The sequence below is a fragment of the Trachypithecus francoisi genome, unplaced genomic scaffold (assembly GCF_009764315.1).
Source record: "Trachypithecus francoisi isolate TF-2019V2 unplaced genomic scaffold, Tfra_2.0 Lachesis_group2, whole genome shotgun sequence".
In the NCBI taxonomy this organism is placed as follows: Eukaryota; Metazoa; Chordata; class Mammalia; order Primates; family Cercopithecidae; genus Trachypithecus; species Trachypithecus francoisi.
In genome coordinates this window covers 177,334,034-177,351,751 of record NW_022681465.1, presented here as the reverse complement: position 1 = coordinate 177,351,751, position 17,718 = coordinate 177,334,034, and the positions used below count along the sequence as shown (strand labels likewise).

Genomic DNA, 17,718 nt, shown 5'->3' with positions numbered 1-17,718 from the left:
ACGGGTAACAATTTGTTGGAAAAGTGAGAGGCTAAATCTTAATTTCTCTTAGTTGGGAATCATCAATAACGTCTAAAGGTGATAAGAAGTTAGTCTGTGATTTAAAGTTATAGAAATGTCCACAAGAATTAAAACATTTCCAAAAAGTTTAAAAGTGGTTGCTTTCAGAAAGCTGTCAGACTACTGACGTCAAATAAAAAAGACTTGGGACAAATTGAAAGGTTCCTATAGACTCAAGATGGGACAATTTAAGCATAAAAAATATATATATTTTAGTCATATATGAATAATATATATGTATTATATATGACTAAAAAATGTTAAAATCTATGTGTTCACAATGATTCTCAAAAAAAAAAAAAAAAAAAAAAAGAAACAAACCAAAAAAACCCCAAACTCTAAAATTTAATATTTCATTGGAAAGGCTGAGGGGATGGTAGGGAACCAACTCATTTTGTTGAACACTATTAAGGGAAAGAATCTGGTATTTATCTGTCCTTCTCTGTACAAAGTGTATCTCAGGGGAAGGTAAAATAATTCTTTAAAAAACAATGCTAGTTAATAAATTGAGAAGGAATGAAAGAATACCACTTTTATAACCTCTTAATGCCACAATTGATTTAAGCAATGATCCTTAATGCCTGTTAAAACTATTCTATAAAAAGTTGATAGTTTCTATAGACTAGCAATGAACAATCCAAAAGGAAATTAAGAAAGCAATTTCATTTACAACAGCATCTAAAATGATTCAATACTGAGAATTAAATCTTAATAAAAAAGTGAAAGATTTGTATGTTGAAAACTACAAAACATTGCTGAAAGAAATTGAAGACCACCTGTATAAATGGAAAAGCATCCTGTGCTCATGGATAGGAACACTCAACAGTGTCAAGATATCACCACTACCCAAAGTGATCTACAGATTCAATGCAATTCCCATCAAAATTTCAAGACTTTTTTTGCAGAAATGGTAAACTCAATTACCAGATTCATATCAAATTGCAAGGGGCTCCAAATAGTCAAAATAATCTTGAAAAAGAAAAGTTGGAAGTTTCAAACTTCTTAACTTTGAAACTTACTACAAAGCTACAGTAATAAAAATAGTATAGTACTGGTACAAAGACAGCCATACAGAACAACGGAATAAAACAGGAAGTCCGGAAACAAACCTCACATATATATAATCAACTGACTTTTGACAAGGGTGCCAAAACCATTTAATGGAAAAGGGCAGTTTTTTCAACAAATGGTGCTAGGAAAATTAGATATCCACGTGTCAAAGAATGAGGTAGGATCTTACCTTACATTACATACAATAATTAACTCAAAACTGATGCAAGGCCCAACATTAAGGCCTAAAACCATAAAACTATTAGAAGAAAACACTGGGGAAAATCTTTATGACAGTGGATTCAGCAATAATTTTATGGACATGACACCAACAACACAAGCAATAAAAGAAAAATTTAGATAAAATTGGACTGCATCAAAAAACTTTTGTACATTAAAGGACACCATCAACAGAGTAAAAAGGCGACTCAAGAAATGAGAAAACATTTGTAAATCATATATCTGAGAAGGGATTAATATCCAGAAATATGAAGAACACCCACAACCTTATAACAACAAAAGGAAACCAGATTTAAAAGTAGGCAAAGGGCTTGAATAGAAATTTCTCCCAAGAAGATATACAAATGTCCAACAAGTACACAAAAAGACACTCATTATCATTAGAAAAACGCAAATCAAAACCACAATGAAATGACACTTGAAACCCATTAGGATGGCTATTTTATATATAAAACAAAAGAAAAAACAAACGTTGGTGAGGACATAGAGAAATCAGGACTCTCATACATTGCTAGAGGGAACATAAAATGTTGTAGATGCTGTGGAAAAGTTTGGCATTTCCTCAAAAAGTTAAATTAAGAACTATCATATGACCCAGTAATTCCACTCCTATATACATATAGTACCCCTCAAAAATGAAAGCAGGGACTTGAAAATATATTTATACACCCATGTTTTTAGCAGTATTATCTGCAATGGCCAAAAGGTGAAAACAACTCAAGTGATCATCAACAGATAAATGAAGAGGGAAAATGTGATATTTATATACAATGGAATATTATTATTCAGCCACTAAAAAAATGAAATTTTGACATATGCCATGTCATAAATAAATCCTGAAACCATTATGCTAAGTGAAATAAGCTAGAAACAGAAGGACAAATATTGTATGATTTCACCTATATGAGGTACCTAGAATAGACAAATTCACAGTGACAGAGAGTAGAGTAGAGGTTACCAGGCTGAGGGGAAAGAAGAATAGGGAATTATTGTTTAATGTGTACAGGATTTATGCTGGTTAAAATGAAAAAGTTTTGCATGGTAGTGACGATTACACAACATTGTAAATGGAATTAATACTAGTGAATTGCAAACTTACAAATGTTTAAAGTGATAAGTATAATGTGCTATGTGTATTTTCAACTCTGGAGCGCTTTAATTAAAAGGAGAGAGAATTGGATATTACATGCCTCTTGGTGTGATACAATAGGAAATATATGTGATACAATAGGAAATCACTGGATATTTAATGATAATAAGCGATTATGGCTAATTGTTTAGATGTGATGACACTAAGGTTCTGGTTTTTTTTAAAAAGTTATTTTCATTTAGAGATTACATTTAAAAATTTCCAGAAAATATAAAAAATGCTATCTGGCATCTGCTTTAAAATAATTTGGTGAATGGAAGGGAATTAGTTAGAGTATAGATGGAGAAAGGATAGCTTTGGGTTGATAATTGTTGAGATGGTTGATGGACACATGGGTGTTCATTACACCATCTCCCTGCTTTTGAATATGCTTGAAATTTCCCACAGTCAAAAAAAAACTGAAATGATGAACCTGAGAAATGGTACTACAAGTGAGGAGAGACAGGGAGACTACTGTCATCATTTTAAATCATTCTTTTCCCAATGTTTTTCAAACTTATACATACAATTTAAGAGAAAAAATTAGAATATTATAGAGTAGATAAACATGGACTCCTCTAACAGATTCCTGTTAAATTGCAGAATATCAGAACAAGGTGACAATTCTTTTTTTTTTTTTTGAGACGGAGTCTTGCTCTGTCACCCAGGCTGGAGTGCAGTGGCCGGATCCCAGCTCACTGCAAGCTCCTCCTCTCGGGTTCATGCCATTCTCCTGCGTCAGCCTCCCGAGTAGCTGGGACTACAGGCGCCTGCCACCTCACCCGGCTAGTTTTTTGTATTTTTTAGTAGAGATGGGCTTTCACCATGTTAGCCAGGATGGTCTCGATCTCCTGACCTCGTGATCCACCCGTCTCGGCCTCCCAAAGTGCTGGGATTACAGGCTTGAGCCACCGCACCCAGCAACAATTCTTAAAGATGAAAAGGCAACTTTAAAATAGAGAAAACTTGTATGTATTTAGTGACTAAGTAACCTTACAGAATTAGGTATATTAAAAGGTAGTAGAGATGGGAAAAAATGTGCTGGCATGTCAATTGATGAGTTTCAGAAGGTTTAAACAAATAAATAATAAAAAAAGTCCTTACATGGTTTTTGAAGAAATGACCCATGGTTTGTCTTTTAAGATTAACACCTTCCCATAAAACCTTTACTGGTATCATTTTCAGACAGATCCCTGATTTACATGAACTAGTCAGTTCCAGTTACAAGTTTTTTATTACCTTACATCTACAAGAAAGTATGTATTTAATATGTTCTATGTAAGGTTTAAGTAGGCATAAAACTCAAGTTCTGAGTTCCTTGAGTTTTCTAAGAATGAAAATTTTCAAGGAGCACAAGAGATCATTGAATTCTATGGAAAAACCATAGAAAGACTAGCTTTGGCAGAGCAAAAGAGAAAATCCAGTACCCTAAACCTAACAATATTTAATACACATTACAAAGACCAAAACTTTTTAGCACAATTTATATGAACACAGAATATAGGTTTCTCATTTTTTATTATTTCTCTTACCTTTAGAGTTGCTCCCACCCAAAAAGAATAACAGGTGTCTACAGGCTTATTAGGTCTTCCATGATAACCATTTTGTTGCCTCATTATACACCACCTCTTTATTCTGTTCAACTCTTTTTCTGAAAAAACTTCTTCTAGTTTACCCATCAGACATAGTGAGGCAATGCCACAAAAAGTAGATCCTCCTGTTAATCAAAACCACATAATGTTTAAAACTTCAAATTAGATGCTTATGAAAATAGTACAAAATGTTAGAGGGGAAAAAGTGGTTATATAATTCTAGAAAATAGTGAAATAAAATTTAAATTTAAAAGATGAGATTTTAAAATAACCACTATACACAAGTCTTTAATATTTGATAAAACAGAGAATAATATAAAGCTGTAAGAAACATTTTACTCATGAAAAAAAGTAGTAAGACTTGGAACAAGATTAAGGGACTTGTTTAAAATTACACGGTTAATGGTAGATTCGGAACTAAAATCTGGGACTAGTAACTCCCTGTCCAGAACCCAATCACCTGAGACTGATTTTTAAGTCCCTTAAAGACAGTATATTGCTGATGAATTGAGGTTCCATCAGCCCTAAGCTACAGACAAGTTTTCACACATAACATAAACAAGTTACAAGCTGATATACAGATATTACAACTAGTCAGCTAAGAATTTTAAGGAAGTAGTTTACAGTCCCACCAACAGTGTAAAAGTGTTCCTATTTACTAGTTCAACCATTGTGGAAAACATTATGGCGATTCCTCAAGGATCTAGAACTAGAAGTACCATATGACCCAGCCATCCCATTACTGGGCATATACCCAAAGGATTTATAAATCATGCTGCTATAAAGACACATGCACATGTATGTTTATTGCAGCACTATTCATAATGGCAAAGACTTGGAATCAACCCAAATGTCCATCAATGATAGACTGGATTAAGAAAATGTGACACATATACACCATGGAATACTCTGCAGCCATAAGAAAGGATGAGTTCACGTCCTTTGTAGGGACATGGATGAAGCTGGAAACCATCATTCTCAGCAAACTATTGCAAGAACAGAAAACCAAACACTGCATGTTCTCACTCATAGGTGGGAACTGAACAATGAGAACACTTGGACACAGGGTGGGGAACATCACACACTGGGTCCTGTCGTGGGGTGGAGGGGTGCGGGAGGGACAGCATTAGGAGAAATACCTACTGTAAATGACGTGGTAATGGGTGCAGCACACCAACATGTCACATGTATACAAATGTAACAAATCGGCACGTTGTGCACATGAACCCTAGAACTTATATTAAAAAAAAAAAAGAATTTTAAGGAAGAAAAGAATGGTGGGGGATGGGGGTGGTAGGAAAGGGAGAAACCAAATATGAAAGCAGATGCACAGCATTACTTCGAAACGTATCCATACCCACTGCGTAGGCTGAATAACGCCTCCCCAATATTTAAGTCCTAATCCCTGGAACCTGTGAATGTTACTTTATATGGACAAAGAGGCTTTGCAAATGTGATTAAGTTAAATGATCTTGAAATGGGGAGATTATTCGGTATTATCTGGGTGGGCCCTAATTGTACTCACAAGAGTCATTACAAGAGGAGAGAAGGAGATCAGACTAACAGAGAGGTGGCAGTGGGTACCCCTGCCAGGTGGCAATGCAACTATGGTGCCAGCGATTTGAGTGTTGTAGCCAAAGGCAAGGAATGCCGGCAGCCGCTAGAAGCTGGGAAGAATCAAAGGACAGATTCTTCCCTGGAGCCGCTGCTGGCGAAAGAAGCCAGCCCTGTTGACATATTGATTTTAGCCTGTAATTCTCGGCTCAGGCTTAGTCACAGATGTATAGCTCTGACCAGAAGTGGAGAGAATAAATTTGTGTTGCTTTATGCCCCTATATTTATCCCAAAATGTTACAGCAGCGACAGAAAACTAATTAATACACTCACAAAGGTACTTTCCTTAGGAAATGAAAAGTCAGTATTTTCCACATAAGAAAAGAAACAACACTTTTTGCTGGCACTATTTGTTGTCAATTCCAAACAATTTGAAAATACTTATACTTGCAATTTATTATGACTTCACCTAGTGATTTTTATTAATTTTAGCAATTGAAATGTCTTGTTCCTAATATATCTCATGCCTTAACTATCCTTTTGGTGTTACAAATCTTGAATGTATTCTCTGGCAAAGGAAAGGTGAGCATTCCCTCTAGAAACCTCAAGGTAGCTATCCTATTAGAAGTGTTACTGTCAGCTAGGAACTATTTAATCTTCAGAATTAGCTGGGACATCTATGTGAGTCTTGAGTGAATCAAAAGAAAAGCTAAAAAAATTTATTACAATCTTTTAAAATAATTTCTATTAAGCAACTATGAATCTTATTTCCTTTTCAAATGATTCATTAGTTTCAATTTTTCTTTCATAACCAAGTCATGACTTCAAGTGTTATTACATCATTAAATATAAAGTCTCTAATAGACAGTAAGTAACCTTTAAAACTCCCGAAAAGTAAAAAGAGGCAATTAAGAATTACTCTCCAAGCTACCTATTAGGACTACTTAATGGAAGCTGGCACAACTCAAAGAAAAAACACTCTTTACTTTGTCCAAACTAACGGATTTTGAAAATAGTAACTATAGAAGTTAAGTTTGGACTCTGGGTGGCCAGAAACATTTACAAAGTCTAAGATTAAACGAACATTCATTTACCAACAAGTAAGCCTGTTGCTCCTAAAGTTTCTTGTTTTACACAAATCTCTAAAAAACTAGTTATAAAATCCTGTAAAAAGCTAGTATGTTAGGCTGGGCATGGTGGCTCATGCCTGTAATCCCACCACTTTGGGAGGCCAAAGGGAGAGAACTACTTGAGCTCAGGAGTTCGAGACCAGCCTGGGCAATACAAGGAGACCCTGTCGCTACAAAAAAGTATTTAAAAAATTGGCCAGGCGTGGTGGTGTTCACCTGTGGTCCTAGCAACTTGGAAGGTGGCAGTAGGAGGATCGCTTGACTGCACCCCAGCCTGGGCAACAGAGTGAGATTATGTCTCAAAAAAAAAAAAAAAAAAAAAAAGGAGAAAAGGAGTAGTACGTTAGAAGAGTGTTAAAGCAGACATAAAAACAGGAAGAAAAGAGAAGTGACATCTTGATAATAAGTAGATTACAAAATACTATTTAAAAGTAGACACAAGAACTAAAATGGAGTATCTTTTTGGGGCTAAATGTCATTAGATCAATGATTTGTACACATTTCAAAATACTTCAAGCATATTATATCATTATATTAAAAGTACAATACTAGAATTGTTCTTTATTATAATGATTTGAGTTCATCAAGAAAAGGTGAAACTGTGTTCATTAGGCCTTAGTTGAAGACACAGTATGAACAAAACTTTAAGGATAATAGTAAGAATATTGAGGCAAATACAAATAAAAGAATAAGAAAGATTTTCATCTGAAATGGTTAAAAGTTTGCCACCTATGTGATGTGCTTCAGTTACATGGAGAATTAGCATATGCAGAATACCTCAGTCATAAAACATCACAGATGGAAGATAGAGACTCTCTCTTAACCTACCCCAATTCTACCAAGTGCAGGGTAAAGGAGGTGTTCCTGATTTCAGCTCTGTTATGTCATGATCTACTTATATTTTAACAGTATAACAGTTGTAACTTATTTTGCTCCCACAGGTTTTCCAGTTCAGTTTTAGACATTCTCTTAGCACTTGCATATACTAAGTTATCAGAAAGAATCCATGTCCTCTGAAACTTAAGGTAGTCAACAGTCGTATAGCTAAAGTAGAAAATTAAATAAACAGGCACATAAATAAGCACATCATTTCACAATTAAACACCATATTAAAAAGGTGAAGTAATTTTTTTTTTTTTTTTTTGAGACAGGCTGGAGTGCAGTGGCATGATCTCAGCTCACTGCAACCTCCGCCTCCTGGGTTCAAGCGATTCTTGTGCCTCTGCCTCCCAAGTAGCTAGGATTACAGGTGTGTGCCACCACGTTTGGCTAATTTTTTTTGTATTTTTAGCAGAGATGGGGTTTTACCATGCTGGCCAGGCTGGTCCTGAACTCCTGATCTCAAGTGATCCACACACATCGGCCTCCCAAAGTGCTGGGATTACAGGCAGAGCCACCATACCTGGCCAAGTGAAGTAAATTCAAGGGCGTTGAATATTTAGATTTAACATTTATCTTTATATAATTAAGAAGTAGAGATATTTTAAAAGAATCATGGAACCAAATTAAGTTATCTGAACTTCTGCATTATGAATCCTCAGTTGGTGGGAGTGGGGGGGGGGGGGGCAGTGAGAATAGTTTTATCTCTAACAAAGCAGGAAAATTCAATTCTTCCAAAACAAAAGGAACATTGTACCCTAAAATTGTACAAGACGAGCATCCCTAATCCAACATTCTGAAATTTGAAATGCTCCCAAATCTGAAACTTTTTGAGCGCCCGCATGACACTCAAAGGAAATGTTCACTGGAACATTTCAAATTTCTGATTTCTAGATTAGGGAAGCTTAATTGGTAAGTATAATGCAAATATTCCATAATCCAAAACACTACTGGACTCAAGTATTTTGGATAAGGGATACTCAACATGTACTATCTTAAGGGAATCATGGGGATAAAGAGAATCACTACATTTGATGATCATGGCCTACAAGGATAAAATATGTCTGTTTAATTTTCATGAAAAATGGGCTCCAAGCTAAGCAACAGCTGGAGAACAGTAGTTGAATTAAAAAATATATATTATATATATTAAATAATATTTAAATTGGGGAATGAGAAAGGCACATGAAGAAACTAAGTTAATAACAAACTGTAACAGAAGTACACCTTCCAAATTCAACTTTCCAAGCAAGAGATGCAAAGTGGAATACAGGATAACGAATTCATCAAACAGTGCAATGTACAAGGGCATATGGAATAAGACATGAATGACCAGCTTACAATCCAGCAAAGATAAACAGAGGTAAGTACCATAAAAATGGCATGAATAAAGTATTATGGGAATATAGAAAAGGGAAATATTGCTTAGAACTAAGGGGGACAAAAGATGATGAAATGTTTTACAGAGAAGGTGACACTGGAAGCCCTGAGACCAGGTATAGAAAGATAGATTAAACTCTGACGGTTATGAAAAGAGAAACAAGCAGAAGCAGGTGGAAAGGAAGCATTTCAAGCAAAGGAAAAGGAATATTAGCAACGTCCAGAGGTGAAAAGCCACGTATAAATGTTTGGAGAGTATGTTTTCTTACAACCTAGAGTGCATGGAAGGGGTCACTCAGATGTGGGTCTACAAAGTTCGACTGATATCAGATTACAGACAAAGAAACTAAGGGGCTTCAATGCAGGCAGGATGAGATTACTGGGCAAGCACAGGGTTTGAAAGGGGTTATTACACTTACCTGATATGGGAGCCTACTAAGCAAGTGACTTCTCTGAGTGAAATAACAGTAATTATTGTGGTTTTGTACTGTGTCAACTTGGCTAAGCTAGAATTCTGTTTCCCAGGATCCACTTCCCTGTATGGTCAAAAGTTAGAGAAATCTGTGTGAGACTTGTAAGGTGGAAGTTAAGTAGCACTCATTACCCTGGTTATGCTTAGAGGAGATAAGCAACAAAGGCAGTGGTGCTAAGTCCAGCTTGCCCTTATTCTCCCATAAAGTTGGCATCCAAATTCTTCTTACTCTTGCCCTGGTTACGTTAGGCCCACATACTGTGAAGGAGCACCAGCCCTTCACAGATTTATCCACAGTCTGGCAGGTGACTTGTCTGGCTTTCTAGATTTCCCTATATGGCCTGAGCTGTCCACCCGTACCACTGCTTCAGGAGCCTTGTCAATGATTTTCCCTGACCCTCCAACTACCCCCTTTATCTTCTTCCACAATTGTGTATAAAATATTTCTATTACAGCCTTTATTCTTTAGTACTCATAGTGGTTTTACTTCTCTGAGTTCTAAAACAAAAATGTCTATTCTCAGAGGGTTGATATGAGGATTCAATGAGACTGTATGTAAAGTATCAGATGGTAGTGGGCACACAGCAGCTGGTTAATAAATACATTATTTTCCTCTTAGTCTGTAGATCAGGGATTATAAATTGGTAATTTATGGATGACAACTGGTGTAACTGGCAAATTAAAAACAAAAATAGAAAAGGAGATTAAAATTAAACTCAAAATTCTGGATTGCTGGATTCCCCCAGGCCAAAAAAAATTTCTTTTAAATCAATAAATCTATGTTAGTTCTGAATAGCAACAACAGGCTGAAGAGGAGAATGATGGTTTTAAAAATATGCAGTTTGAGATACTGAAGTCATACCGAGAAAGATGCCTGGCACGCAGATGGAAAGGGGGTTATGCAGCACAGAAGCAGCAGTACAGACTGGGAAGCACAGTTTTGGGTGCCATCAACACAGAGATAATTAATAAAGAACCATCTGTTAGTTTGTTCAACTATGTGCCAAGCATGTTACAGGTGCAGAGGATACATCAGTGTGTAACACAGGCAAAAATCTCTGTTCTCATGAGGTTTAAGTGAGAAGCAGCAGACAAAAAACAAATAGATAAAACATAGGTCATTTATAAAATAATACGTGATATGAAGAAAAATAAATCTAGTAAGGAGGTTAGAGAATGGGATGTATATGTATAGTTAGTTCAGAATTCTGTTATAAATATTGCAGGTGTATCTGGGTGGTTTGCAATTTTAAATCAGGAGCTTGAACCAAGATCTGAAGGATGTGAAAGAAAACCAGGTGTATGCTGGGGGTGGAGGATGATGGAGGAAGATTCTGCATACAAGGAACAGCACATACAAAAGCCTTGAGATTTAGGAAGAACTATCAAAAGAAAAGAAAGCTGAACTGAGGTAAAGAAATGAGAGGAAGAATTACAAAGATGGTGAAGGAACCAGAATTAACTCATGAGGAAGTAGGACAAGTGGAATGTGATGTTTTAAGAAAGAAGGGGGGAGGTTAATAGCTCAAATGCTTCAATAAATATAAGATGAGGAATGAGAAAAAGATATTGGATTTGAAATACAGATCACTCATGACTTTCAAAGACAAACTTCCTAAGTTCCTGAAGGCTTACACAGAGAATTACAGAACAAGTCATTTGTGAAGAAAGGTGAATAGTACATTTGGACCACTTTTCCAAAGACAGTAACAATAAAAAAGAAAAAGAGAGAACACAGTGACTTGATGGGGTGGCCACATTGCAGGACTTTTTAGAAAGACATTTCACTTGCTAGTACACATAGTGATGAGAGGGGGAAAGAAAGCTAAACCAAAATCCTTTAGGGTAGCACTTCCCAGCCTATCTAACTTCATAGCACACAAAGAAAATTAAAATATTTGGTATTTGTAGGCCATACTGTAATACTGGAGGCCATACTGTAATACTGGAGGCCATACTGTAATATGGAGGAAGGCGCTCCTGGCCAGAGACAACCTCATCAGGGACTCCAGATACCCAGGTGCTGCTTGGTTGTTCCAAAGGCCAAAGGGGCTATATTTTGGTATAATAACCTATTTAAGATATACAAATACACTGTGACACTCCGATTAAAAGACCTTCCTCTAAGGCTTCAGGCCTCAAATCTACCAAGCCAAAGTTACAGATAGAGGGAAGATACAAGCTTTGGGGCATGAACTATAGTCCATCACTAATGATCCTAATGGGTACAGCCTACTCAAGTCATACCAATTCAAAATCATGACTTGTATAACTCAGGAAGATTTTTTTCTGACAGGACTCATTAGACAGTGTCATGTTTGGGAAGTGCCTCTGTTTCATATTCCAGAGAATATAATCCCAATGTCTTGGAAAGAATATCAACTGTATCACAGGTGAGGTGACTCCTCAGCCAGAGTGTACATTAATACCACCTACAATAGTAAACACCAGATCCTGTCTTCTCAGAAATTCTTAGAGCCACCAGATTTCCTCTTTGTACAACTATAACTATATCCCTCTTGATCATGTGGCGATGACTAGTAACATAATTGTTACTGCCAGCTCCTCCCACCCTCCATCTCATAGACTCAGGCACATACAAAAACTACGGTGCCATAATTATAGTATGGCTTCAGAGGAAACTCCAGGACATTGTTCTATATACCCCTTAGAGACACATAGTCTACAACTACCTAAATTTAAGGAGGGAGTGAAGAGGTGAGAAGAGGAGGAAATGCTTGATAGGACAAAATCCCAGAGTATATATAAGGCTACGGGGTTAAGGAATATTTGTTAGAAATATCTTTTTATACAGGTTTTATGATTTACAAATCACTTTTCCCCATATCTCTGATCATCCTAACAACAATCCTAAAGAAAGATGCAATCTTTTCTACTCTGTTGATGAGGAAACCCTTAGAGAAATGAAGTGAGGAACCAAGGTCACTCAGTTGCTGTCGGGGCTGAGACCAGAACACTGACCTGTTCTCTCTGCTCCATTGTGCCAGCAAAGGGATAGAGACAACAAATAATCACACAGAAAACTGTGGTGATGAGGAGGAAACTGAAATTCACTCAGAGAGGCTCCACGACCTGGCCTCTGCCTTTTTAGAAAAGAAGAATGGAAGCTTATTTATTTCCAAATGGAAATTTCAACTTGAGAGAACTCAGGCTATTGATGTGCTGACAAACTTAGTGACTATCACATTATTCTAGTTCTTCCAAAAGTGGAAAAAAACACGAAAGAAAAGACTGTATTAATGTTTGCACTGAATATAAGCTAAGCAGCAAAATGTTTTATGATTATGACTAATAATTTTATTAAGGAAGGTAAATAAAAATTTTCATTTCTTCATGAACTTGTTCACTCATATTTAATATTCTATATTTGGTCTAGCCTTTTAGAGTTATGCCAAAGAAAACTTGTTGTTTTCTAACAACAGAGTAAGAAACAATCCCAAGATATTTTCATGCAGCTAACACCTGAATAGATTACTAGAAAATATCATATGAACATCCCAGCCTGAATAATATCTGAATGATAACTGACCAAAGAGGCTTCAAATATACAAAATGGTGTCAAAAGAGAATCAGGAAAGTGACAAAGAAGAAAATTATGCTGCACCAAGGGTTGAGAAAAACTTCTGAGGTTCTCCATACTGAAGACACCAAGATGTTGTCCAAGGCAACAAAAGAAACTACATGTTCACTTATTTAAGATGTCTTACCATGAGATTCAAGTCCAGCTCCCTGTGCCAGTCCATTGTCATAGGACTGAAAAAGAAAAACATTGTTCAGTTTAATAGGGAAATAATAATGATAATAATAAATGAATAAATAAGTTGCCATTGCACTAAGTTTGTGGTCTCTTCTAATTTTATTTCTCCTTTATATCTTCCAAAATATGCGTTTTTCCCCATGGAGAACAGAATTAGGCATTTTCAAATACCTGATTTTGTCTTCTTATTCACCAAGCCAAATCACTAAACACATACACTAGGCACATTCTGAGAAAAGATTGTTCAAAGTTATCGACATATTCAATCTCTATTCAATAAAAGCTCCAAACCTTACTCCTTTATCATTGCAAGTATGCATGAGTTGGAGGGAAATGTAAGGATTTCACACTGATAGAACATTATAAACATGAAACAAGTCTATCTGAGGCAGTCTGGGGTCACTGAGAATAACGGTAGCCATTACTGGGTGCCATTATTTGAATCTCCCCACATACACTCCAAAATCAAAACAGAAGAACAATAAAACTTTGAAAACTCAAACCTTAGCAAAGCAAGAAGACACACTCAAGCTTCAGATTATCTGTCTACAGAAAAGAAACGTCAAATCCCAGCAAGCCATCCATTGCAACTCTGACACACCTCTGCAGAGAGCAAGGGTGATTCATGAAAAATCATGAGGAGGGAGCGAACAGTAGTTCCGAGACTGATCTAAAATCACTGCCTAAAAGAGAAAGTCCACCCTAAATATGAGAAATACAGGCGGTTCTCACTTTGCACAGTTCTCTTATGCACACATTCCAGTTGCCATGGTTTAGCTAAGTAACACAACAAACTTCAGTAACCACAGCAGCATATTAACTGTAATTGCAGAAAGTACAAAACTCCGTTCCTGGCTCTTCAGTCTGCAAATCACTACATAAATATGAGATGTGCATCGTGATCAGTGATCAATCACATCACCTTTTTCAAAGTCTGTTAGGAACTGGTCATTGCACATGTTATTCAGTTCACACACAGATAGCAGATGTGGTTGTGCTCTTTGTCTCTTAGCGATAAACCCACATGATGTTTTATTAAAAGGCATAACAGAAAGAGGGGCTTGGCCAACAAAGATGAAAGTGCAGCAAAGAAATAAAAAGCATTAACACTGGGTATGAAATTAAAATTAGAGTTATAGAAGAAATAGCTATTACGGGGAAGTTGATAATATTGCTGTTTGAGACTCTAGATATACAGTCAGAAGAACCAAGTGAAGGTGAAACATCTATAAGCAAGGGAAGGGCTTGTGATAAAAAAAGATGAAGATGTTCTAGGGAACTGCTATGGGCCAAAAAACTTCACATAAATGGAATTCTCAGAGGTTTCACAACACTGAAAACATAAAACATACGTTGGAAGCTGACAGAAACTTAAATTGTGATCATTTGCCTACACACAGAAAAAAGACTCCATCTTATAACTTATATAATGAGAAGAGGGCAATATTCTCAATATTTCCAATGTTTAAAATTATAGTATACGATATACTGATTTTACTATTTAAAACATTATAGTATACTATATGCTGATTTTACTATTTAAAACATATAGTATACTATATGCTGATTTTACTATTTAAAACATTATAGTATACTATATGCTGATTTTACTATTTAAAACATTATACATTTATAACTGACAGGAAGAGTTTTCAGTGTTTTGGCAAAAAATTTTAAGGGTCACAAAACAATCACAATTTTTCCCACTGATGATTAAAATCACTGTGTATCATTTTAGCTTTTGTGGTTATCATTATAGTATGGCACTATCATGCAAAATGAGGATGGCCTATTCTGAAAGAGGCCTGGCAAACACAGCACTGGCTATATGGAAGGCACTTAAAAGAATGTGCAAGTCAAGGTGGCAGGGCTCAAATTTTGGTGAAGAAAGTTAAAAACGGAGGGAGAAGCCCTTTGAAAATCAGGTGATAAAGGAAAACTCAAAAGAGCAAAATTCAGATACCTGAGAAACAAGAGAGAACCGTTTTCCTACCATAAAAATCATGGAACAATCCCAGCTACAAAGAAAAGCCACCCATTAAAGAAAGCATACTTCATTACAACGAAGAGAACAATCTTAAACTAGGAATTCTTCTAAGAAAAAAGAAAAACTCCACAAAATTACTAACATACAAAAGTAACTCTGAGATGAAAACACAGCAAATGAAATGAAAACACCTAAGTATATAAAAATCTGCCTCTACTCCCAAGAAGTAGGCATGAACCAGAAGAACACTGTAATGTAGCACTCCACACTCAAATACATATCCTCAAACAAGCATTTGGAAATAAAAAAGGAAATTAAAAGTTAAAAACAGATGAACAAACAACAGAAATAAAAAGAGAAATAGTGTTAGAAAAGAAATAGAAAAAAAAGGCAAAATAAGAAATAAATTCTAAATTACAGGATGACTAAGGAAGAATAATCTCAAAAGAAAATACAACAAGGGACACTGAAAAAAGCAGAAAACAGCCAAGAGAATAAAAATGAGATAAATACGTCAAAAAGGTCAAAGAGAAAATGGCTGAAAAGAAGGTCAGGCAAACAAAAGAACAGACACTAAAATGGAATTCCTCAAAAAAAAAAGCAAATGCAAAATAATGGACTAGAACTAGGGGTCAGCAATGGCCCAAAGGCTAACTCTGGCCTGCAGTCTGAATTTGTATGGCCCTCGAGTTAAGAAAATGGTCAATTACACTCATAATAAAAGAAATAATAAAATGAAAAATCATGAGAGGAGCAAAATTAAAAATACACTGAAGTATCACTTTTCCACCACCAGAAAAAAAGGTAAGAAGAGGTAAGAAAACAAAGAAAGTATAACACTTTTTACTGGTGAGTCTATGTGAAAACAGGCACTCTCCTATATTGGTGGGAAAACAAACTGGTCTATTCTTTTTGGAGAGAAAATGGGAAATATCTAATAAAATTACATATGCATTTACCTTTTGATCAAGCAATTCCACTACCAGAAATTTACTCTGAAGATGTATCTATAACAATATATAAATATATATGCAGAAAGTTATTAATTACAGCATTATTTGTAATTGCAAAATATATGCTCTAAATATAGAATCGCTGAAAAAAACCATGGTGCATTCACACAGTGGAGTAATATAATAGGAAACTATAAGAAAAAGAGAAAAATCTCTCTGAACTGTTAAGGAGTAATTTTCACATTGTACTGATGGTTTTTTGTTTGTTTTTTTTTCCTCCCAAGCTATATTGTTAAGTGAAAAAAGCAAACAGCAAAAAATGAGTATGGTATGCTACCTTATGAAGAAAGAAAAAGCATTAAAAATATACGTATCTTCTCATCAGTAAGAAATGGAAGAAAGATAAACTGAAAACTAATGAGAATGGTTACCTACAGGGTGACAGGGAACAAGATGTTAAGTATGGGAGTTAAGAAGAGGGTGGAAGACAGGGAGGGTGAGGGGCAAGGAGTCATATTTCTCTGTATGTATCTTTTTGTATAGTTCTGAAGTTAAGAACCAAATTAATTTTTCACATATTAAGTAAATAAATAAAGTCAACAAAGTTGTGGGCAGGAGAGAGCTAAAGGTGAAGGAAAAGCCTAAAATGGAAATCAAAGACAAACAAATAACTTACTTGTATTTCAAGCAGATAACATAACCATATTAAAGGAGGGAAATAAAGTAAGTAACTGGAGTACTTCTTAAATACAGTAATCTGACTATATGCCCTCTGACTCAAAACAAAAAGAACCAATGCATTCTGGGTAATAGGAGCCAGGATTGTTTGTCACTTTCAGAGAATGGAGTCACAAATGAAAGGACGAAAGTTCAAATGAGCCCTGTGGTGTTAGACTGAAATTTGAGGCATCACGATATTCATGGTTTTAATATATAGATACATAAATAGACACAGAAATATAGATTGTGTGTGTCTGTAAGGGGATGCCTATGTATGCATACATTTGCTATCTCTGCCTGAGAAAGGCCTAGAAGTAATGACATCTCAATACCAATGAGCACACCTAGTACCCAGATTCAAGTTTCTAAACTCTGTCCTCCAACAAGAATAACCAAGGCTCCTCAAAGAAATGAATGATTCCAGAGCTGAGGTCGGAAAAGCAGAAGATAAACCTGGAATATCTTGTGCTAGAAAGCAAGGAGGTCTTCAAAGAACGAGGATAACACGTCAAAAGGCCTAGAGCCTCCTCAAAGGGGTCCCCCAGGCCTAATCTGGGGCAATCTGAGCATCGAAATAATGACAGTAACAGGTAACAACCCACTGAATAAAATTAGAAACTAGAGTCCATAGAGATATAAATAAGTAAGTACAAGTAAATAAATAAATGAAGGCAAAGAGAAAGGTTTTTTTTCAAACAGTAGAACTTTAACTGATATTTATAGGAAGGATGCGAGAGCTGGAAAACCTTCAATGCATACTAACAACACTATTGGATAAAAATTTGATTAGGGAC

The 17,718-nt window shown here is 35.8% G+C and overlaps 1 protein-coding gene across 3 annotated transcripts in view; it reads right to left on the bottom strand.

Moving 5' to 3' along the window:
• The window catches only part of PGGT1B (protein geranylgeranyltransferase type I subunit beta), a 57,766-nt gene that overhangs the window by 11,202 nt on the left and 28,846 nt on the right, over nucleotides 1–17,718 (bottom strand). For all 3 annotated transcript variants that reach the window (XM_033181517.1, XM_033181514.1, XM_033181516.1), the window contains exons 6-7: nucleotides 13,215–13,260; nucleotides 4,012–4,196 (exon numbers count right to left, since the gene is read on the bottom strand). In XM_033181517.1, coding sequence (XP_033037408.1) covers nucleotides 4,012–4,196; nucleotides 13,215–13,260 — 231 coding nt within the window. The remainder of the gene's footprint in view (nucleotides 1–4,011; nucleotides 4,197–13,214; nucleotides 13,261–17,718) is intronic.